The 23,442-nt window shown below is 36.0% G+C and overlaps 3 protein-coding genes across 3 annotated transcripts; all 3 read left to right on the forward strand.

Moving 5' to 3' along the window:
* Nucleotides 1-2,103: 2,103 nt before the first annotated feature.
* LOC103998798 (tobamovirus multiplication protein 3) lies at nt 2,104-10,701 on the forward strand. The gene is made up of 11 exons (XM_009420383.3): nt 2,104-2,365; nt 2,801-2,891; nt 2,988-3,040; nt 3,115-3,207; nt 3,308-3,379; nt 6,462-6,534; nt 6,611-6,656; nt 7,766-7,829; nt 7,920-7,973; nt 8,062-8,139; nt 10,224-10,701. The coding sequence occupies exons 1-11, from the start codon at nt 2,225-2,227 to the stop codon at nt 10,314-10,316; spliced, it is 858 nt and encodes a 285-aa protein (XP_009418658.2). The 5' UTR covers nt 2,104-2,224; the 3' UTR covers nt 10,317-10,701.
* A 1,282-nt stretch (nt 10,702-11,983) lies between these two features.
* LOC135621931 (lignin-forming anionic peroxidase-like) lies at nt 11,984-13,308 on the forward strand. Its single transcript, XM_065123560.1, has 3 exons — nt 11,984-12,310; nt 12,393-12,584; nt 12,670-13,308. The coding sequence occupies exons 1-3, from the start codon at nt 12,083-12,085 to the stop codon at nt 13,228-13,230; spliced, it is 981 nt and encodes a 326-aa protein (XP_064979632.1). The 5' UTR covers nt 11,984-12,082; the 3' UTR covers nt 13,231-13,308.
* A 453-nt stretch (nt 13,309-13,761) lies between these two features.
* Nucleotides 13,762-23,167, forward strand: LOC135621921 (probable adenylate kinase 6, chloroplastic). The gene is made up of 4 exons (XM_065123547.1): nt 13,762-14,088; nt 16,897-17,037; nt 21,585-21,857; nt 22,753-23,167. Exons 1-4 carry the CDS (start codon nt 13,798-13,800, stop codon nt 22,894-22,896), a joined length of 849 nt encoding a protein of 282 aa, XP_064979619.1. The 5' UTR covers nt 13,762-13,797; the 3' UTR covers nt 22,897-23,167.
* Nucleotides 23,168-23,442: the final 275 nt, after the last annotated feature.

Genomic DNA, 23,442 nt, shown 5'->3' on the forward strand with positions numbered 1-23,442 from the left:
TAATAAATTATATTTTACTATTCATAACTCATCTAGATTTTTTTTTTTTTTTTCATATCTTTTGGGTTAATGCAAGATATGAAAGTAGTTAAGAGAAGGAAAAGCAGGAGAAAAAGAAGAAAAGAAAAAAAAAAGGTTATAGGTAAAGTGGGAAAAGATTTTATTATAATTAAGTTATAGACTGAAGATAGATATGTTTGGAATAAATTAGAAATATTTAAACATCTTAATATGAGGTTGTAAATAACAAAAAAAAAAGAAAGAGGATTGTAAATAATCTCTTTTCAGTGGTTGCTATTAGTTGCCCATACTATAATAGCTTTCTTCTATGGCTGCCATCTTGAATATGCAGTATGATGTTTTATATTAAACTCAATATATATTAATCTATTTTTATTATTAATTGAAGTTAAATTATTTCAAAATAATAATTTAATTTGATCAAATATCAATATCTCCAAACCAAGGAAATAGGTAGTTAATGCTATTGGGATAGTAATAATGTGTGGTGCTTATAGGAAGTTGTTATTTATTTACATTTTTGTGATTGTTATTAACTCGCTAATTAGTACATTTACCTTCAATACTAATTAGTGATAACTACCCAACAATCACAAGTTTAACATCACTCCTCTCCCCACTTGTCCTATACTTATTTACCCTTCAATATCTTTCTTTGTTTGACATAAAATCCAAATACTAGACTTAATGTCTATCTTTGGTTACATAAATCTTTTATCGTCTTTCAAATTTAACATATTAGACTTAAAAAAAAGATTAATTTTTTATTTTAAATATTGTTTTCACTCTATTTTTATTTTTTTCCCATGTTTAAAAAATAACAAAGGTATATTAAATGAACACTATTGAATCAAACAAAAAATTAAGCAAGTTCAAAATAAATAATAACAAGTAAATTAAATAATATTAACATATAAATAAAATTAATATTAAAAGTATATATTTAAAAATATTATAAAAATAAATAACATTATGGCAAAAGAATGACACAATTGCAACTTTATATTTTCAGCTTAAATTAATAAAAAATAAAAAAAATAATATTTAAGAGTTGAATTAATCGGGATTAGATATTCTAATTACTAAAAAAAGAAAAATTAATCAATCAGGGCTTCATTCAATGTTAAAACTATAATATTTTTTATTATAATAAACCTAAGTTATTTGAGGTTTTGTTCAAAAATAGTGTAACTCACATCCCATGCTCTTAAAAAATTTTGTAAGTCATTTATAAGGTTTTTCTAAACATTTAAAAATTATGAAAAAGATGTGATATAAGTTATACTATTTTTTAATAGGGTTGCAATGTTTTTAAATAGGGCAAGAAAAATGTAATATAAATTTTAAAATAGTGTAAGTAAGGTCATCCAAAAATACCAAAAATATTATGAAACTCTAAAAATATCCATTACAACACCATCAAAAAGCAATTTAGATTAATTAAACTCTCAAAAGTTTGGATTTTTTTTTTTGGGTTAATTTAAGCTAAAATTAAAAGGTTGTAATTATACCATTCTTTTGTCATATTTTTATAGTATATATATATTTGTAACTTTTATATTTTCACTTTTACTAATATATATTATTTAATTTATTTATTATTCTTTATTTTGGACCGATTCAATCTTAGGTTTGATCGATATATTAGATTTATTCAATATAATGAGTTTGAAAAAGAAGTTGTTGATGCCGTACTTTTGTTATTTTTTGAAATTAAAAAAAATAAAAATGAACGATATCTGAAAAAAAAAAATAGAGATTTTTTAGAAAATTAACCCAAAAAGAAAAGATATTAATTTTAAATTAAAAATGTAAATATATTTATGAATCATATTTTTTCCTTGATTATAATTTTTATTACTTAATTTAAATTCTTTATTAGCTTTTATTAATAAAGATAATGGCTTCGTTTTGATCTCAGGCGAATGGCATCCCTCGAGCTGCTCCTCCGCTAACGCCACGTGTCGCTAGGTGATCGCACCCGGGGCTGCGGCGGGAGGTGATCGGATCCCTCGGCCGTGACTTTTCTCGTCCGATTTATTTGTTTATTTATTTATTTATTTATCTTCTATATTTTCGGTAACTATATTTTCCCCCTCGTCCCCTTTCTCGTTCCTCCCTCCCTCCCTCCCCGGCCTCGGATCGCGAATCCCCGGCGAGCGACCGACCGCCGGGAAATTTGGACTCCAGCGGAGGAGCTCCCATGGCGTCGTCGTCGGTACCGGCGCACGTGCTGCGTGACGGCTGGGATTGGTGGGAGGAGGTGAACAACTCGACCCTGTGGCAGGACCGCATCTTCCACGCCCTCGCCGCCCTCTTCGGACTAGTTTCCGCCGTCGCTCTCGTAATCCTCCTTTGATTATGCAAACTTATGACTCGATTTGGCCTTTTCCTCTCCGATGATCGATCATTTTCGTGTGTTAAGGAAGCAGTTTGTGTATGATAGGGTGTCTATCGGTCAAGGAATTGGTACCTTTCGCTAACGATTTGTGGGGTTAGGCTTTGGTGGAACCGCAAATTTGAGCAAATTATAGAAATATATGAAAAGATAAAGCAAGTTTAGGTGCTTTTACTGCTTTGAACTGTATGCCATACGTGATGGTTGCAATGATGATGAAACGACATGCTATGATTCTTTCGTGTAGGGTTTACTAGAAAATTTTAACAAATTATAAAAAAATACACTCTTTAATTTTTTTATGGCACATTGGTGACAAAATGCTTCTTGCTTTCTAATTATTCTTATTCTGCTTGGTTACTGAAATAATCTAGTCTGCAGATACAACTGTTTAGAATCGAGTGCAGAGTACCAGAGTTTGGTTGGACAACGCAGAAGGTCTTTCACTTCCTGAATTTCCTGGTCAATGGTGGTAAGAATCTAGCTTTACTGATGTGCTTCACTCTAATACACTTGACGAGGAGGTATTTTATTGCATCTGATTTCGCTATGGTTCTTGCCTTTGCAGTTAGATCGCTTATCTTTGTATTTCGACGGCATATCCAAAAAATAAAGCCCGAGGTTTGTTACACATAATTTTGAATGCCATAGAACCTCTTGTGATCGTACTGAACTGTTATTATCTTGCCGTACAGATCATTCAACATGTTCTTTTGGATTTTCCTGGTCTCGCATTCTTCACTACTTATGCACTCTTGGTACTATTTTGGGCTGAAATATATTACCAGGTATGTCATCAATTTTTTCTTTCCTTTATTCAACGAAATATTTTTCTTTTTATATTAATGTTTAGTCAGCTAACTTTAACTGAAATGGATTCTCATGCAGGCACGATCAATATCTATTGATGGCCTTAGACCATGCTTCTATACAATTAATGCAGTGGTTTATGCCATTCAGGTAATGACATAGTTAATTGTGTATGTGGTAGACAGCATAAATCAGGGTCGGGCCTCATTTATGTAATTGCAGATCGATATCTATTGATTGTATAAATACTTACTGAAACAAACATTCCTTAGTAATCAAAGGTTGAGATAGATTTATAGCCAAGGCATCTGATGGCATGGATGGTATTACCTGCTTAAAAGAAAAGGCTCTAGAAAATTTAATTTACTTTTAAAGCATCATGACTTACTGTAACTTCTTATTTATAATTTCTCAGAAATATGCTTTTCTTTATGAAGAGTTGATGTTCTGAATTTGATGCCTTTATTAATTAGGATCCTTGGTCTCAAACATCACTTCTTTACTGTTTGATGGGAATTAGAACACTTCTCATTTGTTTTCTACTAGATTCAATTCATAATGGCCATGTAGAAGCTACTGAAAACTGCCTTTTTTTTATTATAATATGAGATGGTGAGAAAACAGTTTATAAAATAAAGACAAAGAGAGTTCTATTAAATAAAGTAGTGCCACTAGCTGAGTAAACTAGGGAAATCTCAAACAAATTTTTAGGTTACGAAGAGAATCTAAGTTGAATAATTGATGCCAAGAACAGAGAATATATGATAAGGGTAGGGTTAAGGATAAGACTTAGATAGAAGTCCATCATAGTTTGAGAGATTCTATGATAAGTTGAGGAATTAGAAAAATAATCAGGATAGGTTACAACTAGTCATGTGGAAGTTATGAATGTAATGCAAAATGTTGGTTTTTAAAAGTGATGGTAGTGAAGCTATAATTGAAGGCTGTAGCATGGATGGAGTTATTCAGACATTTGATTGCGGCATATATGTGAGTGCAAATGGGAGTATCACCGGAGAATTATCGATGAGTATTTTGTTGGTTGTGGAGCATAAATCTATTGATAATTTAACAAAATTCTTCAACTGTCAGGTGGCCTAATGTTAATCCTCTAAAGCTGATCCAATATTCAAAGATGAAGAAAAGTTACTCAAGTGAGAGTTCTGCACAGACCTTAAAAGCTTAGTTGATATAGGATTCAGCGTTATCTATTTTAGCAAACTTCTGAAATTTTCCTAATTTAGAACTGAGAACAGATTACAAGAAAGGAAAGTCTTAAGGTTTGCTTTAGGGACAATTCTTCTTGACACTGACAAGACAATGGAAAAACTATGACCAATGGAGGCATAACATGTTATTGAAATGTGTTCTTTACCAAACTATAATTTGGTCCTACTTGACTCTTTTGCATGTCTGGATAATTGGACTGGATATCATGGACTATTGTGAATTAGGACATCCTATTACAAAGTAAGTTGTGGAGATATTATATAAAATAATCATTTTCATCTAATAATCTTCCCCTGTTGTCTGTTCTTTTTTTATATTCATTTACAGTTATATTATACATTAGGTCCAAGAGAACACTATAATTTTTGGTCCTAGCTTATTGGAAAAGATTTGTTCCTTTGTATCTCTATGAGAGTTTATGGTATTCTTTTCTGTACTGGCATGATGTTCACTCAGTTATTTGATCCACCTAGTCCTATCCTGTTACAACATGCTAAATGCGCCATGGGACTTAAGCTTTTAGTGTTGGAACAGAAGTCATTGTCATATAGGCTAGATGTCTTTCATTAGAATTGAAAGGAGGCGTTGCATGTATACCTGCAAAACCTAGTAATACTAGGATGTCAACCCCTGTAGAACTTGAATCTACAATTGACGGCGTTAGAATATGCATGCACATCTTCTGTCATGCATCACTACCCAGAAGTTGCAAGTATCTAGGCCAATGACCCTAGTTGTAGGCAATGGTCATGTCTAGCATGCATGTCTCATTTCTGAAGCATATTGAAGAATCTGGTCTTTTCCAAGGCATTGTCTGAGAAGCAATAAAGTTTTGTCCTTTGATCATAAATAGTTCTACAGTCTGTTGGGGGTTTTATTAAATGCTCTCATTCTACATTCTTGCTCAGCAGACAATCAGACATTTCCTTTGTCCACTCGTATCAACCCTCACATACTCATACAGAACTTCAAATGAGCACAACTATACAAATGCAGGGGAGAGGGAGAACTGAGTACTTCCAAATTCTAGGATTATTGGAAAAAAAATTTGAAGCACACAAACACAAATGTACTTATGTAAGTGAGTGAGGGACAGAGTGACAAAATCCTAGGTATATTACAGAAAATGATTGTACTTATTCAAGTTGGTTTTCCAGGCTTCTGTGGATAATTGTAGCGGATTGGATAATATTCCTCACACCGTCTTTGCTAAAAATCACTACCATGTTATGTTAATGTGTACTTGAAAGTTGAAACCATGGGCTTTAGTTACCATGACTAAAAGGAGAGTTGATCAAGAGATCAGTAGAAATGATGATTAGATTGAATGTCACTTTTTTATTCTGTTCAGAAGGTTGGCATGAGTTCCATGTTAGTTTGTTCTTTCAATTAATCTCATCATTTGTTATGCACTAATATAGTCCCATGAAGCACCATAATATTTGTTTCAAGGTTCACCAATTTCGTGTACCAGTACTGATGTACAAGTCAGGGCTGGGACCAGTGCTGTATTGGTGTATAGAGTGTCTGTCTGCACATACCAAGTTTTAGAAAAATCCTAAAGATGCTGAAAAAAATAAAAAAGAAGAAACTGTCTGGTACAGAGCATATATCATCCTGTACCCTGTGGTACTGACCCTGCACCGATCGTATTGCCCGGTTTACATTGGTCTATGTACTGGTAACATGTGGGACTAATAAATTTTGTCCCTGATGGTATTGCAAATCTTGATTTGTTTATCATCATATGAAGTCGGTATATTACCTGTAAAGGTTTGCTACATGTTCATGGCAAGTTTTGGTGAATCCTATCTTTTAGCATTTTTAATGCATATGTAGTTTTCTTTCCAAGATCCATCTTTGACAAATGTGATGGAAAATGTACTGAGCTTCGGTCCCTTTTCTCAGTCCCAAAGTTAATTTTTTTGCTTAGTGTTAGCATTTTGGGGCCTAAGAGACTAAAATGAGTTTTTTTTATTATATTTTTTATAAATTTCTGCAGTTTGTTCTTTGGTTTCTCTTATGGTGGGAGCCTATCCAAGCTATGATTATCCTGTCCAAGATCTTCTTTGCAGGTTTTTGTCCTAAACACTTGGATTTTATGTAGTTGATTCTGAATTTTATGAAATGGGTTGTTTTACTATTTTGTAGGTGTTTCATTGTTTGCTGCCCTCGGGTTTCTTTTATATGGAGGGAGGTGTGCTATTTAACTTGTTCTTTTGTACCAACATTTTTCTGTTTATTTGACTCACTCCTATTATCCGCTGTGAGTCATGTATCTTTAGTAGAATTTCTGCTTTGATGTATTCAAAGTACTAATGCATATCAATGCTCAAATAGGCAGTCCTGTATTAAAGAAGCGTTACCCAGTTGAAATGTTCAATATACATAAGATCTATTATCATGAATCATCATATGAATTTTATGTTTTCTGCATTTGTTTGATTACATCCTTGAAAACCTCCCTCAATAAGTTTAATAAGTGCACATTCTGTTATTAAGGCTTTATGCTTGTTGTTTTGGAATTTGGTTAGGTTATCATTCTAAATATGGATGTTTTCTACTTGTGCTTTTTCTGAAATTTCTCTTGATACTTCTTTACTAAAATGAAACAAGTGCACTTCTTAGTTTTTATTTTATTTTATGATTTTCTGCCTATTACATATTGTTGAACAAATATCGATGGAAACTCATGGCAAATGCTTTTAAAATGATTGCCGAATTCGGTTATCTGAGTTCAATGTTGTTTAAGAAGCATGTGAGCCAGCAAGACTTTGGCATTTCTTATTAGATTAGACAAAATACTCTTTTTCTTACAACAATTGCTATATTTTTCTTTCAATTTTATTTTTTCTGCTCTCTTTTGTTTAATTGCTTGTTTATGCCTTAAATTATTCATTTTAGAAACTCAATGCATGTCATGCGAGTAAAGGCTGAAATAATTAATTTGAACTAACAGAAAATGTTCGATATATAAGGCTGAAAATCCATATGATAGGCTCATTGGAATTTATGATTAACTAGGTTACCAGTAAGAGTTTTCTTACTCTTAAATGCTGTAAAATAACTGTTAAAATAAAAAAGGGATAATCTAGAGTATAAGGTTTCGCCAATGCAGGGTTTGGAGAGAGTTAATCTATGCAACTTACCTGGGTAGAAAAACTGTTTTCATAAAATTTGAAATATTAAGTTAAAATAATCACTACAGACAGGTTTAACAAACTAATGTGTATTATCAGGTTTTCTTCTGTGATGTATAGTTATTTATAAGATGGAACTTGTTGAGTGATATTTTATATTTGGTAGGCTCTTCCTAATGCTGAAACGCTTCCCTGTCGAATCAAAAGGACGGCGGAAAAAGTTACAGGAGGTATATTTTGACTTTCTTAATGCTCTGTGTGAGACTTTGGCTCTAAATGAGTTTGGCTGCAGTTGATTGAGTGAATGGGGTCTTTTTCAGGTTGGCTATGTAACCACCATCTGTTTCTTATGTTTCCTGTTGAGGTGTATTATGGTAAGTGTGAATATTATATCTCATTTTTATGTGAACTAAAATTGATATGTTGATCTAGTAAGTTCTTATTTTATTCAATGCTTCACAGATGTGCTTCAATGCCTTTGATAAGGCTGCAGATCTTGATGTTCTAAACCATCCAATTCTGAACTTCTTATTTTATCTGGTATGATTCAAGTCTTAGCTACATTCTAACATAGTTGAGGCAGTTCCTTTATAGGCAACAATTTAGTATTGAAGTATAGCATGTTTTCTCACATCTGGTGTGGCATAACTCCGTGCTTTTAAGTGTCTATCTATTTCTGAAGAGGTATACTGCTTTAACTGTTATTTTTTTCTGTGTTGGCAAGTCCCATAATGGGATTAAGATGGTAGTCGGGAAATATCTAGTGTTGTAGCTTGTCCATCATCTGGCTATGGGATAATGGTTGAGTGCCTGAAGCGAAGATGCAATAATTCTTATTTTAGTGTTACATATTATCTGATTTCATCTGACAATTCTCAAAATATTATGGCATGAGCTTGAGATCAGGTGACTGATAATTATCAACATTGGCTGTTAGTATCAACTTAAGAGATATCTTCATTTTGTTGTTGCATATACCAAGAAGGATTTTTTGTTTTATTGGACTTATAAAAGCTCAAATCTAGGTGTCACTCGTTGTGTACAACAAAGTTATTTAGCTTTTTTTTCCTCCCTCTTTTAGATTCTTGCAAAAAGCAAGTAATAATTTTAACTCTAATGTCATCAATTTTTCATGTGGTGTGTACAGGCTAGATAATTACCTTGAAGCAGGCACTTATTCTGTATGGTTATATTTCATATCATCTAGGGAAAGACAAACAAATATATAAGCGTGGATATGGAAAATGCTTGGGTGAAGGGGTTTTCATAATGATGTTCCACTCTTGGTTCAGTCATAATGCTCTGACAAGTCCTGGAGTCGGCTTGCCGAATAATATTATGTCCGTGAATAACTAACGAACAATCTAATACCTGACAACTAGTTTGATACTCATAAGAGAGGATTGAGCAGTGTTTCTGCTATTGATTTAACTATTTGTTATCCAATTTTTCTCTCTTTTTATTTGGGAATTTTGCTTTCCTTCTTAATCACTTGGTTCAATCTAACCATTGCACATATTTTACATTTTCAATAAACTATATATAAGGTTGGCATATTTTTTAAGTTGTATTATAGCAAGCTCTCGCGTGTGAAAATCATAAAGTCCTTTTCCTAACTGGTTCCATGTCCAAATAATAAAAAAAGATAATTTCTAATGACTTAATGTATTACAAGCACATTCGTGGTATTTAGGTGCATATTATGGTTCTAGGTCACCACATGTGCAGTCATCATTTGGTTTAAATAGGACTTTTCATTTATAATTAAATAATTCAGCAACACTTTATAATTTAGAAATTGGGCATATTTAGAAATGTCCTATATGCATATTAGAACCTGTTCAAGCGATAAACAATGGTGAACTTTATACAGACCATACTTTATTGTCATGTAATATCTTTTTAGACAATTAAAATGTGGAGTAAAGAAGGGAACAAAACATATGATAACATGGTTCTTATATCCTACCAATGCAGTTTTCTTCACATAATCTGACTTTCTGGAGTATCTATGCAAATTACCGAGGCCTCTATAGGCATATCACATCCTGCCTTCATGCAAGTCAGTCAAAAGAACTGCCCTGCGATAATGATTCCGCATTTTCTTATTCTAGGACACATCAAAGGATTTCTTCATGAATTTGCATGGACAAGTTACTATTTTATGTTTCACTTGTCAGGAGAGAGAGTTTTAACTTTCATGCTGACAGTAGTCAATAAGTCAGTCTCAAATTAGTTATTACTGAAGTCTTTTATGCCTCTTACCTTTGGGGGGGTTAACCTACACAATTTTGCGGTCATTGTTAAGAATAGTAACCACCACTTTTAGGGGGTCATTCTACTGCTCTTGAATGTGGTCTCAGATTATAAATGGAAGTTGTTTTATTCCTCAAAAAGTTCAGTTGATGGTTTTGCTAAGCCAAGATATGAACTTGTCATTCATGTTTTATCCAAGTGTAACTTGTCGTATAGACTTCTAAGGTAAATGTGTAGACTTGTAAAACTGCATATGATTCCACATCAATCTATTAATTTTTACTCTCGTTTTCTATTGTCTTATCTGACATAATCAGACATGCTAAACATGTATCACTAATCTATTTTAATTTTGTGAAATTTTGCAGCTTGTTGAAATTCTCCCTTCGTCTCTGGTTCTTTTCATTTTAAGGAAACTGCCACCTAAGCGCAGGATTACCCAATACCACCCAATCCACTGATTCAGGGATCGATCCTACCACCTTCATCCTTTTCTCAATCTCGTGAAGTAATATATATAATAGCTTGGGAAGTCGATGCTCTATCAGTTTAGTCTGCTACATGGGATCAGAAATAACTGCAAACATTAAGGCTGCTCAATTTCTTACAAATAGCATCTGGGAGAGGCTGCTGATCTTTGAGAACATTTTATGTAAGGTCTACCTATGAGTCTCAAATCTGCAACACCCATCTGTTTCTGAGCTGCAACTTACAAGAAAGATCTTATATGCCTTAAGCAGCCTGCAGCTATATTGATCTAAAGTTATTTGTCTGTCATTTTGCTGTCCCCTTGGGTTCGAATTGCTTAAATGCATCAGCGTTAATGTGAAATTATCCATGACATCATGTCTCATATGTTAATTATGGATGCCCGAGTAAAACTTGATGTGCCTAATAATGTGTTCATTCTCCTTACGCTCTCGGCCTAAGAATTAGGTGCATAGTTGTGCAAATCGTATTGTCTTTGTCACTGCAAATATCACTATAAATTATTCCCAGTATCATATACTGCAATGTGATGAACATTAGAACATCAGAATTAAGGGGAGTGAATCACATACCATCTGTGGCACCACCTGTGAATGATCCGCAGGCTGCAGCTGGAATCAAGTGCACAGTTCCATCTTGAGAGCATTTGGAGCAGGTCTTCGGCGAGTTAAATGTGCTACAAGGAGGAGATTTAATTCACCAAACCTATCAGTCTAAACCGACGGTCTAAGTTGAATGTTTGGTCATGTTTTCTATCTTCCATTCAACTCGATCTTTGTTGGTTTGGGCCTCCACAGTTTGCCAAGATAACCCATCTCTTACGAATCCTTTCTTGTGTCCAAATAAACCACTGTATAGTTCATGCTAAATATATTCATGTTGTGATTTAGACTCATGTCGGGAAAGTAATTAACTATATTATGGGCCAATGACACATGTTGTTCAAAGGAATCCACTTGAGCTGTTCATTGGAATTTATCCTGTCAATAGAATCTCACGTGCTATTTCGTAGCAGACGAAACATAGTAAATGTTTCTGATCCAAATGTTCTTTTGCTTCAGACATTGATGGCAACAAAAAGGACCAAGTCGACAATGATTGATTCTTAAGCAAAGCCACCAGCTTTGACCCATCATATCAACTGCAAAGGCAGGCCACAACTTGATGGCAAAGTTTGGTCCAAATGGATTTGCCTAGGAAAACCTAAAAGATTAATGATAGAAAGTAACAATAACTAGAACTAGTTTACATTTCTAAGATTTGATTGCTTCAAACACTGCTATTTTATTGAACAAATCATTGGATGACCATGTCAAGTTTGCTATTATAACATGTGAAGAAAGTAACAGTCAGCCACAAGCAGCCACTTTACACCTCATCTTTGTCATCTTTAAGGACAAAAAGACAGAGATTGCTATTAGATTGAGTATAACCCAATAAAGAGCATGTCAAACTATGAACCATTCCACCAGAGTTGTTGAGAAGATTGCTAGTAGACATTGTCATGGAGGGAAGCTGCATGAACTTTGAAGGAAGAGCTTTGAATCTGCTGCACGTGGAGATTGAGTGTGGAGATCTCCCACTGCGTGGCTTTTGGCCCTATAAATTGGCCCTGTCATCCTCTACAAATCATCATCACAAAGCTACCTCACTTCTTATTCTTCCTCTTCTCCTTCGGACCCTCATCTCTTTCTCCTTCAACTTAATTGATCCGTTTCTTCAGCAATCCATAGTGGAAATGAGTTCTGCAAGAGTTTCCAGCTTCACACAGGCATTGTTGCTGGCTTCGCTCTTACTGTTCATGACTGCAATGTCTTGTGAGGCGCATCTGACACCCAAGTACTACGCCAAGTCCTGCCCGCAAGCTCTCTCGACCATCAGGGCTGCCGTGAGGCGCGCCGTCGAACGCGAGCGTCGCATGGCGGCGTCGCTTATCCGCCTCCATTTCCATGACTGCTTCGTTCAGGTAAGCTTCGAGCTTCTTCTTCCCCTCGCCATTCCCTCGTGTGCGCGCTCATCGGTTTCATATGCTCGGCCAACTTCGCCAGGGATGCGACGCGTCGCTCCTGCTCAAAGATGCCGAGGGCATCGTGAGCGAACAGAACGCGCCCCAGAACTTTAGATCAGCGAGAGGGTTCGAAGTCATCGACAGCATCAAGTGGGCGGTCGAGAAGGTGTGCCCGGGAGTGGTTTCTTGCGCCGACATCCTCGCCGTCGCAGCGCGGGACTCATCGGAATACGTAAGCGCGCGCCATTATCATGTACTCTACTTGATGCCTCCATTCGAATTCCGGACGCGTTGAACTGTGAGCGATCCTTGAGCAGGTTGGTGGCCCGACATGGAAGGTGAAGCTTGGAAGAAGGGACTCCACCACTGCGGCCAACAAAGATTTGGTCCAGAGAGACCTGCCCGTAGCGTTCGACAACCTCGATGAGCTCATCTCCTCGTTTGCTCGCCAAGGACTTAGCATCAAAGACATGGTTGCTCTGTCAGGTTCCCACACCATCGGCCAAGCTCAGTGCGCCACCTTCCGGAACAGGATCTACAACGAGCCCAACATCGACCATGGCTTCGCCGCCCTGCGACGCCGACGATGCCCCTCGTCACAGGTTCTCGGCAACAGCACCCTGGCGCCGCTGGACCTGGTCACGCCCAACTCGTTCGACAACAACTACTACAAGAACCTCCTTCAGAAGAAGGGCCTGCTGCACTCCGACCAGGTGCTCCTCAGCCACGGGCCCACCGGCGACATGGTGAAGTACTACAGCAAGAACCAGGCGGCTTTCTTCGCCGACTTCGCGGCCGCAATGGTGAAGATGGGCGACATCGCCCCCCTCACTGGCTCAGCAGGGGAGGTCAGAAGGACTTGCAGCGCCATCAACTGATGCATGCCTACCATATCATTTGATCCATTCTGTATACTATTGCTTTGAATAAACAAGATGTCAAGTGTAAGTACACAACCGAGAAAGATCTCTCAATGTCTAAGTGTTCAATAAGATATTCCATTATTACTCCATTTACATGTTATATGTTTGAAAGGATGATCATATTTTTCAAAAAAATATTAATTAATAAAAATTTTGATAACTACTTTTAAAGCATATAAATATTAATTATATAACTTTAATAACTAATAAAATTATTATTATTATTATTATTATTATATAGCTTTTAAAGCATATAAATATTAATTATAGTCTATATATATATATATATGTAGGGGTATATATGCAAGTTTTTTTTATTGCCTAGGGATATGTTTTGTATAACTACATTTAGAGGGCTAAATTCGAAACATCAGTAATTTTGGAGAGAACATGCAATTTAGATTATTTTGGGGGTCTTTTAGCATATTACGCCGACCAAAGTATATACCCACCGCCTTTCGTCGAAGGAGACTCGAAGTTGGTCTATCGTGTCTACCGTTTCCATCACCTGGCTACGGCGAAATGGATGCCGTCAGTCGCCTGTGGAGAGGCTGCGCCGCGGTCTGGTCTCCCGCGAGGATGTGGCTGTCGTTGGAGATGGGCGCTAGGTTTTCGACCAGCCTGGCCCGCCTGGGGCCGCCGATGACGAGGGATCCCGGTGGCCGGGGCGTGCACTGGGTGTTCTTGGGGTGTCCAGGCGTCGGGAAGGGAACCTACGCTAGCCGCCTCTCTCAGCTCCTCGGGGTGCCTCACATTTCCACCGGTGATCTCGTCCGCGAGGAGCTCGCCTCCTCAGGGCCCCTTGCTCAGCAGGTAATTTCGTTGGGGTGCGCTTGTCTTAGCTAAAGATTGCTCATTTATATTGTTTCTTTTTTTGTTGTTCTGTGCACGCCGTCTATGAACTGGAAATGTAGTGGTTTTATATTCTAATGAGGGTTGCTCACGTTTTGGATTATTAGGGGATGGGGAAGTTGGTTTAGGTCTAGTTGCTTGGTTATTTCTGGCCATGAAATAGTTGATGGGATGCCAATTAGTGAGTATAACAATTGCTCCAAATTTGCATAAGAGGTGATGATTATGTTTGATTACTGATTGAGACATCCTTTGGCTTGTAGCAGCAGAACCATTCTTTATAACTTGTATTTAGTAATTTGTTACAGTGGTCCACACTGGATGAACAACAAAATCACAAATTCAATTTTCTCCAAAAATAACCAACTTTTGGCCTTTTTAAAATGAATCATCTTTTCATATGCTTCTCCACAACGAAGGACTAAGAAGGAAAGGAGAGAATGAAACAATATTACCAACTTGAACTTGGTTCCATCCCTTCTTCATTTTATGATATTAATAAGGTTTGTTGTATCACAGCATACCGCTCGGTATGGACGGTACATCAGTATGCTCACATATATCATATTTCGATATGCTCGGAATGGCTCGGTATAACTTAGTACTTACCGTACTAACAGCTAGTCCGTACATCGGTATGGACTGACAAGACGAACCATGGATATTAATTCAAGTTTTGCTGCTAAGGACATTCTGATGGTCATTATAATCATCCACTGGTGGAAATGAAGAGAAATACTTCATCACATACCAACTTGATCATTCAAGTTGCCACTGTAATATAATGAAAAAAAAAAACAAAAAAGAAAAGTTAACAGTTTCTCACAAGTCCTAGGGTAAAAGAACAAAGACATTTGTTGCTTAATTGGGCAAGTATTGTGCCTAATTAAGTGAAATAAGAACATCTTCCATTGATACACAACTAAAAGAGGAACACAAAAGTAATGTGGTTATCATTGATGGGTGGTACTATCTTTGGCGCCCCAAGTGATATGAATGGTTTGTCTCTCATTGTATTTTATTCATATCACTAGTGTAGCAAGTTTACAGTTACCGATTTATTTTAATTTGTAGAATTCTGATGAATTCATGATACAATACAGAAGCAATAACTGAAAGATCATTGGCATACTACTAGCCCTGGTTGATTAATAAACCATCCAAGTAAAACCATGTTTTAAAAGTGCATAATTCCATCAGTTCATGCTAGTTCATCGAGGCTGCAGTAGTCTTTGTCGAAAACCTAATTCTCGGAAGAAAGTAATAACTGTTATTTGCAAAAAGAAAAATTAAAATCCAACAACTTTATAAGTTCCTCATAGGCAATGTCCCAGCTTTCTAGGTAAAACTGGCTAATCAGCATCCATTTATGATCCAATATTATTGATGTCAATTGCTAACTGTTGATGCACTTTACTGCTTTTTCTAATGAATATCTGTCTTTGGTCATGAAATTTACCATTCAATATTAGCTTCTGTGGCACAATTATGTTACTGCTGTAAAAATGAATCTGGTGTGGAAGTTGAAAAATCAATTACTTATTCTTGTCATGACACTGGTTGTCTTTTTCCTTTTAGCATGAGGCTCTAGAAATATCAAAAGAACATTTACTACATAGAGAAATTTTAGTTAGGTATTCTGTTTAGAACTGGATAAATTTGACATAAATAATTCTGTTAACATGGTGAACCTTGTGCTAAAATAAGGCTGCTCGTTCGTTACATAAGAGTGTCAGATGTTTGAGTTGCAAAAGAAGCTACATGCTTGCAAAGATAAGACTACACATTGCCCCCTACCTAGATTTTCACGTTCGCAGGCTTGTAACTGGATCACCCTTACTTTTTCTAAAGAAAGTTGTAACATGTAATAGAATGGTAGATATACTATTTGAATTTTCAAATATACGCCTATGAGGGTGACAATAAACTAACTAGAAAGTGAAATTTATGTTGAACACTAATATGTCTTTGCATGCTCTAGACATGTTTTGGCTGTTCCATTCTTGTTCTTCGTATGTGGTAGGTACGGGCATCATAGGTTTCAAACTTTGAAGATTCTTGACTTTGACTCTTGGGAGCATTGGTAACTGTTTGGTGGATACTTTCTAGAACATGTTACTATATTGATTTTTTCACAAAATAGCCTAAGTCAATTGATTATTGTTTATAGAGGTAATAGCATATGTTGAGGATGAGAGAGCATCTTGCGGGAAACTTGACATGGATTTCATCATTAATCATTCATTATTGGGTTAAATAAAAATGAAATCATTTCAGTGGAAAAAAAAATCATCTTTTGTTTTGACCACTATGAAGTATCTATTGCTATAGTGTTCTAGATAGGCCATAGGCAAATTATTTTGTTGTCAATTGATAGAAGCTGAGAGTTGCAACTTTGTTTCTAGAACTGTCAACTTTATATTCCTCTCCTCTGTTAATTCATTCTACATTTTCTGCAGCTGAAAAAATCTAGTTTCGATAGTGTTTACTTGCTGATATAAAATTAATAGGCTACATATCTTATAGTTGGGTGGAAATCTGTTCCTTCAGAGTTGTATTGTTGCCCCTTTCTATCTCAGATTGCCATAAGTCATACTTCTCGATGAAGAAATAGAATATCTTTCAATATCATTGAAGTCCTCATGGTTTGCTTATAATATGCTTTAGCGTTTGAAAGCTCTGTTTCATGTGACAGTGAGTGAAAGGATTTTTTTGCTCTATCAGATGTCAGTTTTATTTACACTTATAATTTGTAATTTTATTTTGCAGCTTGCTGGAATTGTAAATCATGGTCAATTGGTATCAGATGAGATTATCATGAGCTTGTTAATTAAACGCCTTGAACATGGAGCAACTAAGGCTGAATCTGGATCCATTCTTGATGGTTTCCCACGAACAATAAGACAAGCGGTAAGCTAATGAATTTTGTACGAAGCATACAAAATGTAATATCCATTTCTACTTGGTTAATTAAAGATAAAGTTGATTGAGAATTTAGGCTTCTTAGTAGCTTCCATCTTATTTTTGGTTACTGTGCTGGCTGATCATCATCTCATTTTGTTTTATTTTGTGCAGAAAATTTGTTTAAACCGAGATTGTGCAATCTAAAGCAATGTGACTAGTTTTTTATTGTTGTAGACATTTAAGCTTTAAATTTGATTTTGTAAATTGATGTGGATGATAAACATTTAAAGTTTGTGAAGCTCGTAATGAAAATTGCTGGAGCAATGCAGTCAGTTTTTGGATATATGATTCATTTTTAAGGCCGATCTTGTTTTTTAGCAATTCCTACTAGATAGAAATGGCAAAGGTAGATTTCAGGTTACCGTAAAAGGTGGCAATAGGGTTCGTAACTTTATGTTCGTGGTATCTCCTCTAGAGTAACTGTTATTTCTTTCTTACTGTTTATTCCAAGCAATTAGTTACCTCATTCATTTGAAGAAGGATCGGTTTGGTTGTTCTTTGCTGTATTTTCTGTGTAACAGTTGGCCCCAGTCAACCCAACCAGTCAATTGAACTAACATAATCTGTTTGAGGGAACCAGCCATTTAAAGGAATAGTACAGTTTCTTTGGTTCTGTTCTCTGTGTACGGAGACATTAGCCCCATGCCTTGTTCAGCTGCAGCTCCAATAGCTAGGCACTCTTGCCATATAAAGAAGCAAACAACAAGCGGAAGATGTTAGAGAACAGTGCCTTTGGCTGCTAAAAACAAGGTAGAAGCAATTCTTTTATATTTGATTTCTCTTTTCCTTTTCCCTCTATTCTTTTTCTATCCTCTTTAAAAGTGATTGGCGTCCCCATATTGGCACAAATGTGCCTTAGTCTTTGTTGACCACCCACATGGTTTTCCACAATATAATTGCCAAACTTTTCTTCCTAAGATAATGAATCATGATCATTAGATTGGTTCTACTACATCAATATACAGAATGGAATCAGCATAAAACTTCGGCTAAAAAGGAAAGACAGCTAGTTCAAAGTTGTGGACAAACAAGTGTAGCTTTTAAATAATTTGTCATAAAATCAATTATGGAAATGAAATCTTTGAACATAAATTTTTTTTTTTTATCTTTAAGGTTCCTTAAGTTTTTGCCCTAAATATGGTACTTGTAAATTAATCCATGAAATCATAAATTTTTTTAATATTGGTTTATGATCATCTTGGTTATAAAGTGCAATTAACTATATAGCTTAAATTTGTACTATTCCATCATTAACTTTATATTGTATTCTTTTGCCTGGTACCCTTTTTTTAAAAAATCTTTGATAGTCCTTTTCCATTCAACAATGTCTACTTCCATGACAAAGACTGTTATGTTGGTTGACATGTGTTGTATCGGTTGAAGCTTCTCAAGCGTGAAAGACATTAGCACATACCATGCTGACTTATATTTGAGGTGCCAACATATGGCCAGAAACGGTTTTGTCCTTTGACGGTTGGCGTTGGGGCATGTTCAGTTTCTCAACTCTCTCAAGACAAATTTAGATATTCTCTATCAGCTTCATGCTTGCAAGAGCAAGGTTGTTTATGTTTTTCTTAATGCTCTGCTTTGGACCACCCTTTTAATAGGGTTTTTACATGATTATCTTTTCAAATTTTGGAAATAGAAGATCCTTCGCATATGTCACTCCTCTTAGCACCCATCTAATAAACTTTGTAACTACTTTCCATTCTTACTAGTAGCTAACTTTAGTTTAAATACAAATTCTCTATATCGAAAACTAAGGAATGTTGTCTCATGCTGATCGGCTATATTGGTTGTTGGTCGTACATTACATATCGGTTGCTACTAGTGTATTGACGTTCCATGAGAAGGATAAAAAAATGGGCTAAAATTCAAAATGCCCTATTTGAGGGCTTTTTTCTCGTAATTTCTTGGTATATAAATTATATTTTGATAAGAATAAAATGTGTTTAAGCCATAAACTAGAAATTCTAGGTTATAAGGGTACAAAATTGAATGAGTGTGAGTGAGAGGAGGGAGGAGGGAGGAGGATCTAAAGAGCCAAAATAGGGCCCAATCATAAATTTGATTGTTGGGACTTGATTTGACCCAAGAAGAGCTCGATAAGGTCAAAATTTGACTATTATTAACCCGCATTGGTTAGTAAAAATTGTATCAGGTGATGCAAGAGGTGTAATGCTCAAGAGTATTTTTGAAAGTGCTAGACGCTAAAAGGCATAAAGTCCCAAATGCTTGAGGCACTAGCCGCTCGCCTAGGCACCTACCCGAGCAAAGCAAGATGATTAAGGATATTAAAATATAAAAATATATTACGATTGATAAATATGATCATAAAAATAAAAATGTTATATTAAATTGTAATCATATAACGTACCAAATCACATCATTCATCTTCTAATAAAAAAAATGTCAAAACAGTAAAGTTGCTATGAAACAATTGAGAGGAGTAACCGACAGTTTTGGAGGAAGGTGGGGGAAGGCGATAGAGGAAGCTACAGATGAAAGCGTTAGCGGTGGAGGAAGCTTCGAACGAAGGCTACAATGGCAAAGGAAGCTTCAGATGAAGACGTTGATGGCGAAGGAAGCTATGGAAGAAGGCAACGACGACGGAGGAAGCTTCAAACGAAGGCATTGGTGGCGGAGGAAACCTTCGGGTGAAGGTGTTGATGGTGGAGGAAGCTTCGGACGAAGGGGTTGGCGGCAAAGGGAGCTATGCACGACGGCAAAAGCGGCAAAGGGAGCTATGCACAAAGGCAGCTATGGCGGACATAGGGTTTCAAAGCTGGGTTGGGCGCACCGAGGGGGTAGTGTCATAGCTCTTTAGTTGGTTCGATTGAAGCAACTTGCCTATTCAATCAAACCAGGCATGAACAAAATACACCTTCACTTGGGCGCTTGCTCGAGGCGCTTAGTGCTTGTGCTTAGGCGAGCGCTCAGGCGACGCTTCACTAAATAGCGTCACCTAGAGGTTGTGCTCGGGCCTTGCCTTACTTGAGTGCCTAGGCAAGCGATTGGGCACTTATTAAAAACACTGATGCCTGGTACGCCCCCTAATAGTGTACCACCCAAAATGGGCTGGGTCAATTTATCGGTCAACTAGAGAATCAATACATACTGTCGGTTTTGTACCATATCGAGTGATACATCAATACATGCCTAAAACATTCTTTTTATTCTCATTGATTATTTTACTTATTATTTTCATTTCTCTTTCACTACAATTAATTGCCTTAGGCTTCCTCTTTCTTTTTCTTTTTCCTTTCATTACACACTTCCATCTTGGAAGAGTAATATATATTTTGAGGATTTAGGGAGTTGAAGACTTAGAGCCGATAATATTACATCAGGAAGAGGGTTGGAGTCCACTGAGAAGCTACTCAATTTGATGGGTATATGTCAATTGGAGTTTCAAGATCATTATATTAACAGTCATCTAATGGATGATGTGTTATTCATGTTAATTTGAGTTTCAATGACATTATTCCAACAATCAACTAACATATATTAACTAAAGTGATATACTTATAAGTTTTTAAGATTTGTAAGGACAATACGCTAAATTTAAACTTAGAGTGGTAAGTATCGCTAATTTACAAGGGTATATACTTGCACAATTTTTCCTTCAATATTTAAGGGATTAACAAGCAATCTCAAAAGATGTAAACTAGTTGCACAAGAACTTCTAAAGTCTTGTATCTTGAGACTCAAGTTACATGAAGCATGTGATATATTCCAAGGTCTTAGTACTGATAAGAGTGCAAATGTCTTCTAATTTCTTTGAAGGAATTCTACCCATGAATGCTAAAATGGTAAAACAATATGCACAGTATAAAGCCGAGTAACCAACTCACTAGCAACACAAAGATGTTGATGTTCTGCATTTGGTCTCTAAGGTTGTCTAGTGCTCAAAACATGCAATCTCACCACACAAATCAATATCAGAATGCAGTTATAAGCTTGGTATAAGTTGGAAGTTCTATTTACAAGTCTGTTAAGATTATCCATTGTCACTTTCTAGCTGGAGAAATGTTCGTGTCACATCAGAGGGCCCATTATTACTGAAATATTTTTCTCAACTCCTCGTCTATATTCTTTACTGATTAGCTCACTTTATTAAAGATAAATCACTAGTACTATGGTAATCTAAACACTCTTGCTTCAGCTGTTCCCCCATTTAATCCTTATACAAGTCCAGAAACAGTCTTAAGTATCTCTGGAACTTATCATCAAGATTTGCCATTTAGTGTTAACATTTCAAAATCATTTTATCACTGTTCTTAGCTCCAAATTTCTAACAAACAAAAAGAAAAAGGAAGTCCCATTCCTTTTGTATAGAAGTCTTTCTTATGCTCAGTGTCAGCCAATCTGATGTTCAGACAACAGATCTTAAAATATTTACCTGAAAATAGTGATGATAGCTTTTAATCTTGAACATTACTGCTGTGAGAAATCGAGTGTGCTCTTATTTTGCGCATGTACTAATATATCAGGAAATACTAGAGGGAGTCACAGAAATTGACCTGGTCATCAATCTTAAACTCAGAGAAGATGCACTGCTTGCAAAGTGCCTTGGAAGAAGAATTTGCAGCCACTGTGGAGGGAATTATAATGTTGCATCCGTCAACATCAAGGGTGAGAACGGGAGGCCAGATTTTATTATGGCTCCACTTCTACCCCCAGCAGATTGCGCATCAAAACTCGTAACTCGAGTAGATGATACTGAAGAGGTCGTGAAAGAGCGATTGCGAATATATAATGAAATGGTAAGACACTAACTTATCATGTGCTTATTTTAGAATAATTGCTCAATTTCCTGATCTACTATTTGTATGCTCAAACACAACAAAAATTTAAATATTGACTTAGGGAAAACCTCTTCCATGAAATGGGAAAGGAAAGGAATGAAAAGGAGTTCACTCAAGCTAAATGGGGATGGAAAGAATTGAGTGCAAGTTTTAAATTTTCCTTTGTTGGCCATAAAATTTATATCAAGGATTTAAAGTCAACATTTGATTAAATAAATTCCTATTGAGATATCTGCAATTGTTGTATATGAAAACAGTCAATACTGTTGTAGGCAAGGTTTCAAATATTGACAGTACAGGTTGGTATGGATCGATATTTATCAGTCCAGCGGTACTAGAATCACTTCAGTGAATGAAAGAATGTGAGTGGTTGCAAAACACAAGTATGAGTGGTTGCAAATTTCTGCTACAACTGTAGCTTACTGGGAAAGACTGATGATGGGAACGAAGATAGCCCAGTGATGAACAGCAATCACTTCAGTGAATGAATGTGAGCCTCTTGTTCAAGTCACTAAGAAAATATTTCTTGTAGACCGTAAGTGTTTGGACAACCCTATTTGTTCCCCCTTTTGAATGATAGCATGGTTTCATCAATAAATACTAGTGGTTTTGATATGTTGTTCGAGATGATCAGGGGACCGTGTGGATGTGATGCTGACAATCACATGCACATCTGGGTGCATGTTCACTGTCATGTTGCTTACAACTGTTCTTATTTCATTTATGCTGGTAGCTGGATAAGTATCAAACATTGTATATGATGATACTGTATACTTATAGTGATTGCCTGACCTACCTACCAAATTATATGGTAGATATTATAATGTTGCCTAATTATGGTTTATTTCTACAGAGCAAACCAGTTGAAGAATTCTACCGTGCAAGGGGGAAGCTCTTAGAGTTTGATTTACCGGGAGGGATCCCTGAATCTTGGCCAAAGCTGTTGCAAGCACTGAATCTTGTTGACCATGACCACAAACAATCAGCATCAGCATGATTACACTTCAGCATTTGGTCCTCCTTCTCAGGTGTATAATCAATGTATGTGTTAATTATACAACAATTTTGTCTATGAAGTCTCAATCTAAGCTTGTAATTTCATTGAGATTGTAATTACAATGGGATAGCTGCTGTCTCAGGCTGTAATTACATTGAGATTGTAATTTCATGAAGAATGGTTCCAAGTCAGAGTTGCTGAAATGATGGAGGTCAAACTAATCCTGTAAGTAGTGATTTTGATCTTGCTGGATGAAGCTTCTTTCTGCCAAGTTTAAGCTCAAAAGTTGTATGGTTTTTCTGATGTTCCTTCTAATCTTTCAAGAACAGGATGATGCAGAAATATTTATTACCTGCTTCATATCTGCACTACTTTTCACGAAAACTACAGCTTGGCTAATTTCAACATCACCATATTTCTTTGAATATGATTAAAGTTCACGGTAATGGGATTGTTGACTAAAATCACAAACTGTATTGAAATTGTTTTGGCTTTTCGAAAAAAGTGGTCTTCTAATTTTTGAGCTGCAGACACCAAATAAATAGA

This window comes from Musa acuminata, chromosome BXJ2-9 (genome assembly GCF_036884655.1).
Source record: "Musa acuminata AAA Group cultivar baxijiao chromosome BXJ2-9, Cavendish_Baxijiao_AAA, whole genome shotgun sequence".
Taxonomy (NCBI): domain Eukaryota; kingdom Viridiplantae; phylum Streptophyta; class Magnoliopsida; order Zingiberales; family Musaceae; genus Musa; species Musa acuminata.